The sequence below is a fragment of the Ursus americanus genome, chromosome 13 (genome assembly GCF_024610735.1).
Source record: "Ursus americanus isolate L20-20 chromosome 13, mUrsAme1.1.p, whole genome shotgun sequence".
NCBI lineage: Eukaryota > Metazoa > Chordata > Mammalia > Carnivora > Ursidae > Ursus > Ursus americanus.
This window is the reverse complement of record NC_142139.1, coordinates 51,740,010-51,757,539: the sequence shown is the minus strand read 5'-3', so window position 1 is coordinate 51,757,539 and position 17,530 is coordinate 51,740,010. Positions and strand designations below refer to the sequence as shown.

The following is a 17,530-nucleotide window of genomic DNA, read 5'->3' as shown; positions in this document are numbered from 1 at the left end:
TAGTTGTTCAGATCAAGCTCCAAAAAATGACCCACATTCATTGATTCTATTTTCTTCAAAAATATGAAGATTTTTGGTGGGAGAGAAAAACAAGAGGAAATGACATCGCTATCAAGATGGAAATAAGAGGCTAAGGTATAAAGTTTTAATCAAAACAGGGAAAGATATGAAAGTTAACTCTGCGTCATACACACACATATATATATATATACAATCTTCATGCAAAAGTATTATCTCTATCTTGCAAACTAGTTTTAAGTCCATCATAGAAAATGAGCAGAACCTAGGTCCTTCTGGTGAAGTTAGTGCAGCGTCCCAGGGTTTCAGCATGTACACGTGTGGGCATCTTTAGCAGCCGAGCCTTCCACTCCGTAGCTTTGAAATTCGGTAACTCCTGGGGCACAGTTAGGGCTCAGTAAAAGTTAGCTGCACTTCTAAGAAAGTGCTAAATAAAAATAGATACGCCATCGTGCCTGAATAGTTTTTATTACCTGGTGACTCTGGCACGGTACCTAAGATTTTCCAATTCTCTTCAATGCCTAAGTCCCCATGATGTAAAATACAACGCATAAGAACGAGAATTCAGACTGAAATGAAAACTAGGCGGAGTTTCTAAGAACGCAGATGTGGGGAGCGCCACCGGCAGCTGGCCCCTCCGAGGTAAGGGGAAAAGCTGTCAAACCCTGCTACGTTAAAGGCTCTCCCGGATGCCCACCCCACCCCTTTCAATTGTGCCCTTCCGGAAAGCCGAGGTTACAACTGGCTCCTGCCTAGCACACAACTCGTACATGGCAGGAAGAGCACAACGTTTTCATAGCACAACTTTGACAGGGCTGTGGTGAAGCTGACCAGTTGTTCTGGTTAATCCCTTGCAAACTCGGTCTGCACTTTCTGATGATCACTCACCCTCCCACTCAGCAAACCCCTGCTGACATTCCTGAGTGAGGCATTACTAGCACTATTTTCTAGAGAGTTGTTCAATAATACTGTCTTCTTGGAAGAAACTGGTAAAGAAAAATCTGGGGGGAGTGGAAGGATTAGCTTTAGTGGCATATTAATACAATAGCCTATCCACCCTCCATTCTTTAAAACAAACAACTAAGACGGTCCAGGGAGTTTTCATTCGCAATCTGTTTCCGTACAGATCCTGAGAGGTTTTGAATCAGGTCCTATATAGAAATAAGGTCTAAGAGGCCTAGTAAAAATGTCAGTAAAAGTATAGATGTGAGATTTTTCGGTCCTGTTATAAAATGAGATCTCACCCAGCTCACAGTCCAAGAAAATGCCAATGCCTCTGGGGTTCACGTCCAAGGGCAGCAGGGTTGGAACAGCTCCCACTGCCTCACAGCGGTCTTCCCGCCGCTGAATCATCCAGCACCCCTGCCAGGCCAACCGAGATCTCTTGGCCTTTGTGGGAAGGAAGTCTTTGCAAATCCCCACAGCCCATTCAGACTTGTCTCCCACTTCCACCTCCCAGTAATGCCTGCCAGAATAAAAATATGGAAAACCCAGGACAACTGTATTGGCTTTAAACCTTTTTGGAAAATGAGGAACGTTTTGTTTTCTCTTTGTAAATGTCACATATTTCTTATCCTCCGAGACAATCAAGTTAGGGTGTGCTGTCTCAGCATCTAGGATAATGTCTACTCTGAATCTGTTTATAATTTTCTGCAAAGCAGAGTACTGGGGAGGAAAGCTGCAGCCTTCTCTTCTTAACTGGATTGAGAAAATTGATGGGCTGATCTCATCCTCAGACTTCCTATAGAAATGTTTAATTCGTGACAGCAATTCCACTTCAGACAGCACACTGTTCTCTACTACCTTACTCAGTAGGCCTCTGAGTGTGGAGATGTACTTTGAAAATGCAGTTATGTTTGCACTGAGTTTCTGCTCAATGTCCCTCTCTTCATCAGCTAGCCTCAAAAGAACTGCTTCTTGGTCACGTTCTAAAAATTGCTTCAGGCACTCAAATTCAGAGAGTAATTCCTGTCTTTGGTCTTCCACCTTCTCTTTCAGCTCTAAGGGTTTTTTGCTTTGAATGTTTATTAATTTCTGAACATCTTCCACCTGCTTCTTCAGCGGCTCAATGTAGCGGCTGAGCCTTTGCCTGTGATGAGAGGCGGCCTCCTGCGTGGGCCTCACCTGGTGGCCCTGGTGGTCAGGGGGCCGTGTGCACTCGGGACACAACACCTCGAGGTCCTCCTCACAGAAGAGGGTCAGGACCTGGTGATGCTTCTCACACAAGTGTTTCTCTTCCCGCCTCCTCTTCTTGCTCCTGGCGACGTGGAGGAGCCTGGCAACATCAATCATCCTTCCCAGCTGGGTGTTGCTCCTCAAGTGCCTCTCTTGGCACGAGTGACGGCAGACAGGGCACGGGAACCTGTCCTTCAGATCGGCCCAGGACTGCTGGATGCAGCAGCGACAGAAGTTGTGCCCACATTCAGTGGTGACGGGGTCTCTCAGGTAATCCAGACAGACGGGACAGTTGGCTTCTGCCTGGAGTCCTGCCAGGGCTGCTGGGACCGCCATTAAGCTGTGAATGAAGGACTGCACTGAGGTGGGTTTTCTTCAGGAGCGTGGGCTCCCCAGTGACAAGTGGCTACACCCTAAAATCTCAGGCCTCACTTTGCTGGCGGCTCCTAAGGTCCCATGAATCTTCAGGCCTTTTAATTCCAGCTGCCAAGAGCCCGTCCTAGAGCCTGCAGCCAGTCACAGCTCAGCTGGACAACTACTCTCCAGCCTCTGGAAACGGAGAAAATAAAGCCAAGCTAAGCAGCTCTCCCAGGAAAATGATTGTTTCCTCACATCATGTCCTTAGGAGGAGGAGAGAGGATTACTTCCTTAAAGCAAAACAAAACAAAACAAAAACTCTGGGTTTGTTTCAGGTGGTCTTAACCACTACCACATTCTAGTCCGATTATCCTTTTCTAACCCAATCTTTTATTCCCATGCCTTTATTATTATGCCCCATCTATCCCTACCCACTTGGTACCACAATCCCTGCATCCCATCTACCTCCCATTCACCTCAACTTGGGCTGTGGGAAGGGCATGAGCTGTGGGACAGATAGATGTGTTAACACCCAAATTAAGACATAGCCTTGGTCACCTATCCATTAACTTGGAGGAATTCATTTCACATCTTGAAAGCGTTCAGAACATGCCACCCAAAAGTATGCCACTAGTATGGGAATTATTTTGAGATGAAGGCAATCAAGACACAGCAGAATCAGGAAAGGCCCTTTACCTCCATCTTAACTGGCTTCAAAAAATAATTTCCCCATTCGTGGGGGAAATCTGTAGTTATAAAGGAAGTTTACATTTTAAGGGGGCTCATAGCAAAAAGAGAGTTATTACCTCTCCAGAGAGAACTTTTTTCACCTAAGAGACTTATCTGCATAACGTGACAATCTTTGTTTACCACAGATTTTTTTCCACTCACCTTCCCAGGAATTGCCTCCCCCAAGGCCGAAGTCCCAGGCCCCTACCTCTTTCCTGAGCTCTGGATGGTATGGAAGTCTCATTCGTCTGGTGGTCTTTCGAGTCTATCTTTATGACATTCCTGTGCACAAATACATTATTAAATTTTTTTCCTGTTAATCTATTCTATCTCAATTCTTAGACTAGCCACAGAACCTAAATGGACAGGAGCGAAAATTTTTCCTCCCCTACAATCCCAAACTCTTAGAATCAGGTAAATAAGGACCATAGTATCACTATAAATTTTTGCCCTGTGAGAGTACAGAACTTAAGGAAATCTCAATTTTGAAGCGTGAAACATAGCTTTCTGACGGCTCTGAATTCACATATACCAAATTTGGTCTGCTTTTGTCATCCTTGGTCCTGAGGTATAGGGTAGGAAATACTATTTTCTCCCTATTCTAGGTTCTTGGCCGAGACTCCACTCTAATAAAGAAACATTAACACAGAAAAACAAACGCAAGTTTTATAATATGTATACATCCTGTACACAAGGGAGATACTCAGGAAAACTGAGTAACTCCCCCAAATGGCCTAAGCCACCACCTTAAATACCATCCCCAGCTAGATGAAAGACGTTGGGGGTGGGAGGGTAGTCGGAGGCAAAACAGAGTAAACAAGGGCAAGGTTAGGCAGATTTGAGTCCCTCTCCAAAGATAAATGTTTCTAGAGATTAGTCCTGCCCCTCTTCCTGATTGAGCAGGCAAGAAACCCTTACAAATGGATATTTCTCTGACGAATGTAAATTTCCCTCACAAAAGGGCAACATCTATTCTATTTTCAACGATTCTCCTGCATTTGCTGCCTTTGAAAAATAATTAGCTTTAAACAATCATTATGCTGTAAAAGAGGGTATTTTGGGATGGCAAATCCAAACCAAGTAAGGTAATTACAACTATCCTTTATAGGTTATAAAAAGCTTCACGTCAGGTGAAGTTTTGCCAAATACATTTTGCACCAAATTTATCAAAAACTTGTTTTACAGCTGTTTTGAGTTTCAGACTTGTAGGCTCTTCAGGATGACCATGTGACCTGGAGCCTGAGTCAACCAGGCCCCCGCCATTCCTGCTTCTGCTTACGCAGGTGCAGGATTTAGAAAGTGGTCAGTTTCCCCAAGTCCTTCCCTGGGCTCACAAGAGCCCTCAGGGTCTGACCCTTTATCTGCCACCCTCCCTCCCCCGCCAAGGTAGCTTCAGTCCCAGTTCTTCCCTCACTTTCTCCAAGTGGACCAACCTCTGGCCCCACGACATTGACATACTGCTGAGCTGAGGTCCAGCAAAGTTCTGGCCCATCCATCAGTCTCCTTCCCTTGTTCCTCTTCTTCCCCCAGATCTCACACTTCCTGCCTGTCCTCAATATCCTAATTCAAGGTTTTCTGACACCTTAACCAGTCTTGTCATTTTCTTTGAGGTCAAGCTGTCTTCCACACTAACGACCGAAACAGTAAGATAGTATCCTTATTTCTCATAATTGATCCTTAAGCATCCAGCCCAGGAATTCATTAAGTATTTGTTGAATTAGGTTTCTGGTGCTCCCTTACAAGCTCTGTGACTTTGGGTAAACTACTTAACCTCTCTGAGACTTAAGTCTGCCCTCTGTAAGAAAGCAGATTGGTTAAATTAAAGAAGATCAAGGCTATGCAGGGCTTGAGAATCAGGGGTACAGAGCCCAAGGCTCTTAGCCCTCCACTCTCCTCATCACAAACCACTTCTCACCGAGACATCCTGTAAGGAGATTACACATTCAACGTCAGACCCACCCGACCCGGGCTCTGTCACACACAGATATTAATTCCCCTTTAGGACAGGGTGGGACCTGGGTATCTGTGTGGTTAACAAACATTTCAGGTGATTCTGAACAAACAATGTTGTTTGAGAGACAGGGAACCACAACACAAGCGACGGGTTTTGAAATAATCCAAACCGGAGTTTGGAACTTCTGGTGAGGTGCGCTCTCTCCAGGCGCAGTGTCTCGCAGGCACTGAGTACTTAACTCAGGGGGCCACAGACCTTACCACTCCAGCCTCCTGCACCCACATCCTCCCATCTCCGGGCTTACCTGAGCAGCGACCTCGGGCCAAGATTCCCTTATCTACGCAGGGAACCACAAGCTGCAGGCAAATCCCCATATGTATGGAAAGGAGGAGCTCAGAGGACTCCACCCAGCAAACACGGTTCCTCCTATAAGTGGGAGGGGCATGGACAAGGGAAGGACAGAAGGGGTGAGGGGGAGGGGCGGTTCCTGTAATTATAATAAGCACTTAAGTATCTTTGGCCTAAAAACGTTAGAGTCTTCCTCATAATAACCATGTAGGGCAGTTTCATTCATTCATTCATTCATTTTTTGTTTATTTATTTTTGAGAGAGAAGGGGGGAGGGGCAGAGGGCAAGAGAATCTCTCAGGCAGACTCCCTGCTCCTGCTGAGGCCAGAGCCCCATAGGGCTCCATTCCAGGACCCAGAGATCATGACCTGAGTCCAGGAGTCCGAGGTTTAAACGGCTGAACCACCCAGGCGCCCCATTCACTCATTTTTAGTTTATTTTTCTTTTTTTGAAGATTTTTTATTTATTTGAGAGAGTGAGCTCTCGAGAGAGAACACAAGTGGAGGGGGGGAGCAGAGGGAGAAGCAGACTCCTACTGAGCAGGAAGCCCAAGTTGGGGCTTGATCCTGGGACTCTGGGATCATGACCTGAGCTGAAGGCAGATGCTTATCTGACTGAGGCACCCAGGCACCCCATTTTTTGTTTTGTTTTGTTTTTAAGATTTTATTTATCTATTTATTTGAGAGAAAGGGAGAGCCCGAGCAGGCGCGTAAGGCGTAGGATGAGAGGGAGAAGCAGACTCCCTGCTGAGCAGGGAGCCCCATGCCGGGCTCGATTCCAGAACCCCGAGATCATGTCCTGAGCCAAAGGCAGGCTCCAACCAACTGTGCCACTCAGGAGCCTCTGGACAAGGCTCTTATAGCCTCCTTAAGTCTTGTTTTTCTCATCTGTATATGAAAACAGGCATATATATTTGATCACAGTTCTCCCTAGAATTACTTGAGTACTAAGTAAAGAATACATCAATGAGTAGATGTTGTTTGGACCCTGTATCTAACAAGCCAACTGTAAAAAATAACTATTAGATAGCATGGGAAATCTGAAAACAGACGGATATTTGCTGATGTTAGAATTACATTGAATTTTTTTAAGAGTGGGGGTGCCTGGGCTGGCTCAGTCCATAGAGCATGTGACTCTTGATCTTGGGATCATGAATTCAAGCCCCATGTTGGGCATAGAGATTACTTTAAAAATAAATAAATTACTTTTTAAAGGGTGAATCTGGTATTGTTATTTTGAAAAAAATTCCTCATCTTTTGTTTTTAATTTTTAGAAAGTAATCTCTACAAAAAAGAAAAAAAAAGTAATCTCTACACTCTACATGGGGTTCGAACCTACAACCCTGAGATCAAGAGCTGCACGGTCCATTGACTGAGCCAGCCAGGTGCCCAGGACTCCTCATCTTTTAGAGATAGATATTGAAGTTCATTCAGATCAAGTGATATCATGTCTTCAAATGATATATTATTTAAAAATAATCTAAGTGAAGAGGGGAGAGGCAGGACCAGAGTCGGCAGATAAAACAAGATTGGCCACATGTGGATGACTATTGAGAATAAGTGATTATGGGAGTTTATTATCCTATTCTCTTTACTTATGAATATATTTGAAATTTCTTATAATTAAAAAAATAAGTATGGGAAAAATAAGGATGTATGCAAGGAGCTTCATAAATAAAAATAATGTGGAATATTAATATCATTGCTACAATAACATCATAGCTTAAAAATACCTAAACACAGACACAAAAAATGAAGTAATTCCATTATCCAGAAATAATGATATTCTGAAATATGTATATCCAGACATTTTTTTCTGTATGGTGAGAACTACAGAAACTATCAAAATGGACACTCCATTCCAATAACTGCACTCAGCCTTGACCAAACTTTAACTTGACTTCTAGCAGCTTATGGCCCTGTACTAGGAACGACCCAGCCCCTCTTTTGAGTGCCTGTCTGAAAAACCTCAAGGATGTCAAAATCCTCCCCAACCCAAGGATTGTTTTAGACTATTTTGTTGTATTTTCTTTGTATTGATATACAGACGCATTTTAAAAATGGATCTCTCTACGTTCTTCCTTTGGCTTCCTCACAAGGTAGGAAAGAGATGAGAGATTTACCCAGCGTCCCTGAATCCTTGTCAGGAAGGTTGAACTATTCACTCCAACCAGCATACACAGCCTCAAGTGAGGAGTCAGAATGGGCTCCAATCCGTGTAACATCTATTTGAATCCAAACAGTTGCTTTTTCTACAACCCCAGTCAGCCCAAGTCCAGTGATTTCAGGTGCCCAGGGTGTGGGGAGGAAAGAGAGAATGGAAACCGGAGGGATATGTGGCCATAGTGTGGGAAGGATAAAACTGCAGCTAATGGGATAAAGAGTGAGGCAGGAGCCTGGACAGAATGTCTTCTCACTCACAGAAATAAAACAGGGTGAGCTGGGCAGCCTGTCAGGGGAAGTTCACACTTGAGTTTAACTTTGTTGTTTTTTCTTTTTAAGATTTTATGTATTTATTTGACAGAGAGAGAGAGTGCGTGTGTGCACAGGCGGGGGGGGGGGGAGGGCACAGGGATAAGTAGGCTTCTGGCTGAGCAGGGAGCCTGATTCGGGGCTCGATCCCAGGACCCTGGGATCATGACCTGAGCCAAAGGCAGACACTTAACCGACCGAGCCACCCAGGCGCCCCAAGTTCACACATTAGTTGCCTGAGGACATCTTCTTCAGACTCCCTCTACCTGTGGAGTCCACAGCTTTATCCCCCAGGGGTCAAAGATCTTCCCTCTAAAAGGTCATGTTTTCTTGAGTGCCCTGGATTCATTCTTGTGGCATCATTTCACGGGTTCCTTCTCCCAACAATGACTGCACAAGACACTATGCTAAGGCTCTGGTCAAACAGAGGTGGATCCACCCAGTCTCTGCTTTCCCTGAGTTGCTAGTCCACGAGGGAGTTTGCAGTCGAGTCCGAGGATGGGCACGACCTGAGCCATTTCACTAGACATGCTGAGTGTCAGATGACAAAACAGGAGACTGGGCAGCGGGTGACAGGCTCACCCCACCACCCAGCACACAGGGGCCACCGAGGGCCCCCCTGGGGGTGACTAAGGTCAAGTGAAGTCCAGTCTCCGCAGCGGTGATCCGGGCAAAGGAGACAGGACAGTCCAGTCCAGGCAAAGTGAACAATTAAGGGAGTTCTGGTGCAGAAAGGGACATGAGGTGGCTGGAAGGGCAAGAATGCTAGGAGGTGTGCAGCACTGGTAAGAGGGCGGGCAGGGGAGACTTGGCTTAGGTGAGGCAGGGGGCCAGGTGAAGGTCAGATGCTTGGGGTCCACTAGGCCAGGGAGGTCAGACCAGAGCCAGGCAAGCCAGAGAAGGAAGGGGTCCCCAGGTGTCCCTAGGAGGGGGGATCAGAATCCAAGGACAGAGTGCAGCAGACAGACAACAGGACGCACTGACAGGAGACAAAGCAGAGATGCCACTAGGTTTTTGCTCTAGCTGGGGAGAGACAGGAGCTGCCATTGACTGAGAGGGAGAAGACCGGGGCAGAGGGCGGCCCTGAGAAAGGCCGATCTGGGAAGGGCGGGGAGACCAGTTATTCTGCAGATGCCTGTTCCCAGTGCAAGCAGTTCACAGCTGAGGCAAGGACCTTCCAAACTGCCCGTCCCCACCTCCATCCGGGTGTTTCCAGAGGAGCAGGCTGAGGCTCGGGACGGTGGAGGAGCTTTCCCAAGGCACCAGATGAAAAAGGGGAGCCAGGATTTACTGAGGGTCTATGGTGAGCCAGTAACTAAGGCAAGGGCCTGCGAATATAATGATTAAATTTCTCTTCTAAACTTCTTTTGTTCTGTTTTGTTGTTTGTTTTTGTAGTTAGACTACATTTTAGAGCAGTTTTAGGTTCACAGCAGAACTGATAGGAAGGTACAGGGATATCCCATATACTCACTGCCCCCACATGTACACAGCCTCCCCTATTATCAACATCCCCCACCACCGTGGTACATTTGTTACAACTAATAAACCAATGTTGACTTACCATAATCGCCAAAGTCCATATTGTACATTAGAGTTCACTCTTGATGTTGTACATTCTACATATTTGGACAAATGTATAATGATATGTATCCATCAGCATAATTGCATACAAGCATTTTCACTGTCCTAAAACTCCTCTGCGCTCTATTCTTCTGACCCTCACCCCAACACCTGGCAATTATTACTGTCTCCACAGTTTTGCCTTTTCCAGAGTGTTACATAGTTGGAACGATACAGTGTGTAGCCTTTTCAGATTGGTTTTTCATTCACTTAGCACTGTGCATTTAAGGTTCCGCCATGTCTTTGCACGGCTTTAATGAAGGATAGTTGGAAGAAAGGCAGGCAGGGAAAGGGGCCCCCACCCTGTTAGGAAACCACCTTTAAAAGGACTTCACACCACCCTGGAAGGAGCCCGCCACCCTTTCCCAGGTGACAGACAGATGACAAAAACCTGACTGGGTGACAGGCACATGGAGGGTTAATCAGATTAAAACAGCCCGCCAACAAGCCCATAAAAACCCCTAGATCTAATTACCAAATTGGCAACCCTCTCGGGTCGCCTCCCTCTTTGGGAGCTTTGTACTATCACTCAATAAACTTTACTATTGCTCAATAAGCTTTGCTTTGCTGCGAATCACCCTTTGTCTGGTCTAACTCTTCATTCTTTGAAGCAGCGTGACCAAGAACCTCGGGCACAAAAGGAAAAGAAATCCTGTGACAGCTTAATAATTTATTTCCTTCTGACACTTGCATAATATTCCATTTTCTGGATGTGTCATAGTTTATTTACCTACCACCTACTAAAGAGTATCTTAGATGTTTGCAAGTTTTGTTACTTATTCGGGAGACAGATAAGAAAGCTCTCGTGTAGGGGGAGGGGCAGAGGGAGAGAATCTTCAAGCAGACTACTCGCTGACCGTGGAGCTGGCCACAACTCTGGGCTTGATCTCAGATCCCACAACCTACGAGATCACGACCTGAGCCAAAACCAAGAGTTGGAAGCTTTTAACCAATGGAGCCACCCAGGCGCCCCCAGTTATATTGCTTTTAAAAGAGTATTTCATTTAAAATAAAGAGATGGGTGATTGTTCCCATACAAACCCGAGTTCCTAATGGGTCCTCCCCACCCACGTAACTGTCTTCCCTAACTCACCTTCCAGACTGAGGCTGAAAACAAAGGTTTTCATTTTCCTATTTGAAGCTACGAACATGAGCCTACTACTATAACTACCCCCTTTACTCCATCCCCTCTATCAGTTCTTTAATTCTATGCTTTTCAAACTCAAATATAATACTATTATTGTTCAATTTCAAGCAATGGAATAGCTTTTCATTAGTCTAACAATAAGGCTTAGAGGACACCAACATCTCAGAGAAGTCCCATTTTTTGGCTCCATATATCTTTCATACCACACAGCTCAGCTGAGATTTTACATTTATTTTTGTCAACGTTTGGTTAATGACACGACCCCGGAGTATATGGTTCATGATCTGAATTCTCCCTTGTTTTCACTCAAAATTGTATTACCTATTCTTACTCCTATCGCTATTTCATAGCTTAGGCTGAATAAATATTAAGCTAAGAAATAACCCTATGGTAGGCTCCAATAGCCAAAATTCGACTTTCTGTGACCTTAGTTGGTATTTCCCACATCTGAGCAAAACTGCACATCTGTAAAATGTGAATGATAATTCCCGACCTGGGCAAAATCCTCGTGAAGTCTAGAGGATGAGGGAATCTGCTAGGGAGATGCTGGCACTCTACGGGGTAGATGTTCCCCTAACGCCCCCAACAATAATGCCATCGAGATCTCCTTGCCGCTTCTCCAACAGGCCAGAGACAGAATCTCTTTGGAAGTCCGGTTAACGCAGTCCTAACACCTCCATTAATGGGTCTGAGCGAGGGCCCAGGAATCAGTATTTCTGAAAAGGCTTCCACAGAGCCTGAGGAGACTCCAGCGTGGACAAGCCACAGCCCCGAGATCTGGAGCCCAGCTGACACTCAGGAAGTCTCTGCTCAGCCAAACCTCACGTCGGGCTCTGCTTGGCCCTTTCTCCTGCCCTTTGGCCTTACCTGGAGCAAGCAGCTCAGACGCCCAGGACGCAGACTGCACAGGGTGCTCAGAACCAGCGGCAGGGCAAGACAGAGACGCCAGCGCGCCCCCGAGGGGCCGGCTCCCTCCACAGCCGCGCCGATGTGTTCTGTGTGGTGATTGGCTGTTCCCCTGGAAGGGGGCTGGTAGTCGGCCTGCGCATGCTCAATGACCCCGCAAGGAAGGAGAGACGGGAAGACGTCTTGAGCGTGCACCGCCGACAGCTATCAGGGCTTTGTTGGCTTAGGGTGGTCCTCTAATTTCCAGTGGCAGCCTTTTCAGATTCTTTATATTTTTTACTCCTCTGAGGAAGTTGAGGGTCAAACTAAACTTCAGTCCCTGGAGACTGGTTTTAAAAGCTTCACCACCACTTCTTCCTCTTCCAAAAGGTAAGGGAGTGGAGAATTCTGCACTGTAACAGGTTCACCTATGTTGGGCTCACTGAATGGAGTAGGTGGTAGGGGTTGCCAGGTGGTGTGGTTAACCGTGAAATGAAAGGAACAACCACTCCTTCATGAGTTCACATCTCGTTAGTTGACTGGGTAGGTCTGTCCCACCCTATAGGGTTATGCCCCACCAAAGTTTTGTTATTTTTTCCCAACTGCCAAAAGACAGTCTTGTCGCTCTGTTTCTGGAAGATTACCTGCATCTTGGTATTTGCTATGTCCATTTTATAAGGAAGGTATGAAAATCAATACAAATTCTTCTGCAATTCTAAAATAATTACTCAGACTTCAAAAAAAAAAAAACCTACCATAAATATAAATCTCATAAGGCTATTCATGGAAGAGGCTATAAAAGCTTAAAAAAATATATGAAATCAATCTACACAGTTGGGTATGAAAAAAACCTCCAGATATATTGTAGTGAAAAAAGCAACATGCAGAATACTACATGAACTTGCTCTCCCGTTGGTATAAATACAAACTAAAGAGTGTTTCTTTGTTTGCATATTTATAGACATATAAAACATGGGTGTAGGAATGTTGAAGGAACTTAATTATAATGCTGGAGAAAGCCAGAGGGAGTTGTGTGTTTCGTGTCTCCTTAGTCTCTTTTGATCTGGCAGAGTTTTGAGGCTTTCTGTCTGTGTCATAGCATTGGTATCTTTGAAGAGCACGGGGTAGTTATTTTGTAGGTTGTCCTTCCAATAGTTTGTGTGATGTTCCCTCACGATTTGATTCAGGTCTGCCTGTTAGCAGGATGAGCAGAGAAGTAATGCTCATACTCAGTGTATCGTATTGAAAGGCACACACCCTTGGTTACCATCATTACTGGAAACAAGAACTGAGGTCATTTTGGCAAAGCTGGTGCCTGCCAGAGGATTTGCCACTGTAAGCATTGCTGTTATTCTTCTAAAGTAATCTTGACAAGGTTTTCCTTAAGCATAGCGATAGACGAAAGACTTTCATGCAAGAACTCCCAACATTTTTGTCCCACGCTTCCTTCCCCCAGAAGCTGCTGAAAAATACAATCCACCAGGACAAGGGATTGACCTCCGAAGGAAAAGCACCTGGGAAGCTGGGAAAAGGAAAGCACCTCAAGGAAGACACCGGAGGGATCCTCAGGATGACGTCTGGGCAGCAGCCCACGGAGCAACTTCTCTGGATCAGAGCAGGTCAGAGGCTCCCCAAGGGGCTCCTGCAAGAGCAAGTGCTGGAAGGCCAGGTGTATTTGAATGAATTAAGGGGGGTGTTTAGACAATTTTGGATTTAGTTTAGGAATAAAACAAACACAAGGAAGGAAAGAAGGGGAAGGGGAGAATGAAAAGATCAGGAGAGTGGTAAGTGGTGGCTTCTTAGAAACTAGCAGTGATTACAGCAGTCACAGACAGGAGTAAGCCTCCCAGAAACACGGAAGGTTTATCTTCATGTGTATCTTTACTAGCAATAAAGGTTAGACGGAAAGGACAAATACTGTTTCTCTGTCACTGCTTAGGAGAAATCCAATGAGCCACAACTGCTGGGAATTTTTTTTTTTTTTTTTTTGGCACCGAAATGGAGAGGGAAGGCTAGCCCTGAAGCTTGATGACGGGGAATGTGGTTGGACGTTGGGGTTTCAAATTACAACAACTCTATGGGAGAGGAAAGTTATCTTAACAAGAAGAAACCAGTTCTAAAAGTTACACCCATGTAATCACTCCAACATTTTATTTGCTATTTCCACTCTGTCTGTTTGGCGCAGAAACACGTTATTGTCCAATGCTTGGCTTCTCTGCCAAAGGCCCCTTCCAGCCCAGCAGAGAAGCCATTCCCCATCTGGAGCTCTGGCACTCCTGAGGGAAGTTGCACTTCCAGAGAATCTCAGAGACCTGGAGCTGAAGGCCGTGATAAGATGGAGATCACCTCTGGCCGTTCTTCATTGAAAAGGGTGGATGTGGCAGAGAGGGAGAGGACTCAACCGAGCAGAGGCTTGAGGGCCTAGAGGTGGCTTAAAATGTCATTTCCTGACCTCTCTGAAGAGAAAGAAATCACAATGGAGAAGATCAAAAGTCATCTCAAAATTTAAACCTCCTACAACAAATTTACAAGAAAGGGAGGAATCCTATTTCCCACAAATATTTTCCAACTTTAAAGGGCACAAACAAATTAAGCCTTTCTCAAAAAAGGGGTGGGGTACCAACAACAATGAGTCAACAACTCCTGAAAGAGAAATAAAACTGAAAAAATGTGAAATAGTTGCCAACTTCTCTAGTAAAGAAGGAAATCCAAAATGAGGTGACATTTTGTTGATTTGCTGAATTAAGTTAGCCAGGTTTTATTTCTAATGAAAGTTCTGAAGCTGGTGATGCCTTAGGATATAAGCACTGATGAGGGATGTGAGCATACCCTGTTGGGAATTATGTGACAGTATGAATCAAAACTATTATATTTCTTCTTTTATTTTAGAATTCTCTCCTAAAGACATAATCTTTTTTTAAGTTTTTATTTATTTGAGAGAGAGAGCGAGAGAGAGAGAGAAAGAGAGCACGAGCCGGGTGGGGAGAGGGAGAAGCAGACTCCCCACTGAGTAGAAAGCCCAAATCAGGACTCGATCCCAGGATACCAGGATCCTGACCTGAGCTGAAGGCAGACACTTAACCAACTGAGCCGCCCAGGTGCCCCAAGACTTAGTAATCTTTTTTAAATAAAAAGCTTTATCTGCCGCCTCTTTCACCATATCATTACATACAATAGCAAAAAAAGTGTAAATTATCAACTCAACATTTATTGTATGTCCACTCTTGGAATGTTATACAAACTGTTAAAATGATGTATTAAGAGAGATCCTAATTACGTGTGTTAAAAACAAAAACAAAAACAAAACAAAACAAAACAAAAAAAACCCACAGGCCCAAAATATCATCACTGAGGTTAAGGCCCCAAGTCAGTAAGTCAAGACTTAATACCTAACGTGACTGAAGTTACAACCCATGCCCCATCCCCACCCCCCACCCCCCACCAATGTAGCTTTACCCAGTCATTATATGGGGATTTCTTAGCCAGCACTAGGAAATTTACTCATAGACCCCTTCCGTTCCCTTAGGAAGGCGACCTTGCCTAAAAGAATGGATTCTTTGCTAATAATTTCCTTTTCTCCATTTCCTCTTTACCTTTAAAGACCTCTCCTTTTCTGTAGCCCTTTGGAGCTCTCTTCTACTTGCTAGATGGGATGTTGCCCAATTCATCAATCAATTAATAAAGCCAATTAGATCTTTAAAATATACTCAGTCAAAATTTTATTTAACACATGGAATTGCTTATATTAATATGATAAGAGATAAAACATAACAGTTTAAATTTTTTCACAGCGTGTAGAAACAAATGTGTTTTTTAAAAAAATGCTCTGGGGGCGCCTGGGTGGCACAGTCAGTTAAGCATCAGACTCTTGATTTTGGCTCAGGTCATGATCTCAGGGTCGTGAGATCAAGCCCTGCTTTGGGCTCTGCACTCAATGGGGAGTCTGCATGAGGATTCTCTCTCCCTCTCCCTCTGCTCCCCCCATTCATGCTCTCTCTCTCTATTTCTAAAATAAATAAATCTTTTTTTAAAAATGCTCTGACAAAAGGCTGGAAGCAGCTGCATTAATACGTTGAGGGGTTCTTTGTAAGGGATGCAGTAACAAATGTATTTTTTTCCTTTCTTAATGTCAGGTTCTTTGCACATTTCTTTATTAAACATGTATTTTTGGGGCACCTGGGTCACTCAGTCATTAAGCGTCTGCCTTCAGCTCAGGGCGTGATCCCAGGGTTCTGGGATCAAGCCCCGCATTGGGCTCCCTGCTTCACTGGGAGCCTGCTTCTTCCTTTCCCACTCCCCCTGCTTGTATTCTCTCTCACTGGCTGTCTCTCTCTCTGTCAAATAAATAAATAAATAAAATCTTTAAAAAAATTAAAAAAACATGTATTTTTATAAAGAAAAGTTTAAAATGCTATATGTATTCAAAAGTATTTCATTAAAAAAGAAAAGAGCTGTATTAGTGTTTACCGCAGTGCCTGACACCCGTAAGCTTACTCAGTGGTGAATATCATTCTCTAAACCATTTCCCGTCTTTTTGGCACAACCTCAGACTGGTGTAATGGAAAACACAGGTTTTCCAATCACCACTACAGATTTAGGAAGTCCTTACGATCACCCTTAGTTTTAATAATTTGCTAGACAGAATCACAAAACCCCCCGTGAGTGTTACACTAACCAGTACCTTTATTACAGCAAAAGGACACAGATTAAAACCAGGAACAGAAGAAGGTCAGTGTCAGGGAAAGACTAGGCAGGGAGCCTCGGTGAGCCTTTGCCAGTGGAATTGTGTGAACAGTGCTTATATCTCCCAGCAATGAAGTTTAACAACCAGGGAGGTTCCCCTGAGCCTCAGGGTTTAGAGTGTTTACAGGGGTTGATCAGGTGAACACAGCTAACCGCCCTCCTGGCTCACCCTTGGTCTCTAGCCCCTCCAGAGGTCAAGGTGATACTAGATGGCCCCAGGCTCGCACCATAAATGACACTGTTATCCTGGGCTATGTGGCTTGGCTCATGGCCCCCAGATACACAAAGACACGACTTTCAGGCAGGACACTGCAAGGGTTTAGAGGTTACCTCCCAGGAGCCAGAGGCAAAGGACTTTCATTGGGCAAGCTTAGTTCTTTACTGCACGTCCACCGGCCTAGGAACCCCTTTCTTTTCTCAGATCTCACCGCAACCACTGAGTTCTCCTATGAGTGTTGACCCAAGCCTGCTAATCTGTTCCCCACTCTCAAGCCAAAATACAAACTGCTCACATCACCACCCTTGCCCTTGTCAGGTTACACTTCCCTTGGGAAGTCTTCTCTGACATCCCTGAATAGTCACTTCTCCATGTTTATACTTGGTGGTGGTGACACATAACCTAGGTGACATTTCCCATTTCTTCCTACATTGTCACAATGTACTTCATAGAAGGTACTCACTAAATAGGTGTTGAATGTCTATGTAGACTAAAGTGCTACATTCCTGGGATGTGTTCTTAAGGCCTGTAATGTTGAGTTAACTTAATGTCTTTGTCTCTCAGGCGGCTCCTCAGCAAGTGGCGGGTTATGGGGAGGACTAAACTGGACGCCAGGTAAGAAGGAGGCTCTTGCTAGCCGTAGTCATCTCCCTACAGCCTCATCCCCACACTCCATATAAGGAACAGTGAGAGCCATATTTCCCAAATTGTCTTCAGAAAAGAATGTTCTGGGAAGGTTTGTCAAAAAAAGGCCCCTCCTTGCAGATGGGAATAGATGTTGGTACAACCACCTTGGGAACCTTTGTGGTACAACATGCTAAGTTGAATGTGGACATACCCTATGACTCAGTGATTCCACTCCTAG

At 44.9% G+C, this 17,530-nt stretch overlaps 1 protein-coding gene and 1 long non-coding RNA gene across 2 annotated transcripts; one reads left to right on the top strand and one right to left on the bottom strand.

Moving 5' to 3' along the window:
- Positions 1 to 947: 947 nt before the first annotated feature.
- LOC123793071 (tripartite motif-containing protein 75) lies at positions 948 to 2,529 on the bottom strand. Its single transcript, XM_045798618.2, has one exon. The coding sequence runs from the start codon at positions 2,527 to 2,529 to the stop codon at positions 1,120 to 1,122; it is 1,410 nt and encodes a 469-aa protein (XP_045654574.1). The 3' UTR covers positions 948 to 1,119.
- A 9,402-nt stretch (positions 2,530 to 11,931) lies between these two features.
- On the top strand, positions 11,932 to 17,282 carry LOC148109091 (uncharacterized). The gene is made up of 3 exons (XR_015726438.1): positions 11,932 to 12,095; positions 13,162 to 13,324; positions 17,230 to 17,282. It is a non-coding gene; the product is annotated as an uncharacterized LOC148109091 (long non-coding RNA).
- The last annotated feature ends 248 nt before the right edge of the window (positions 17,283 to 17,530 follow it).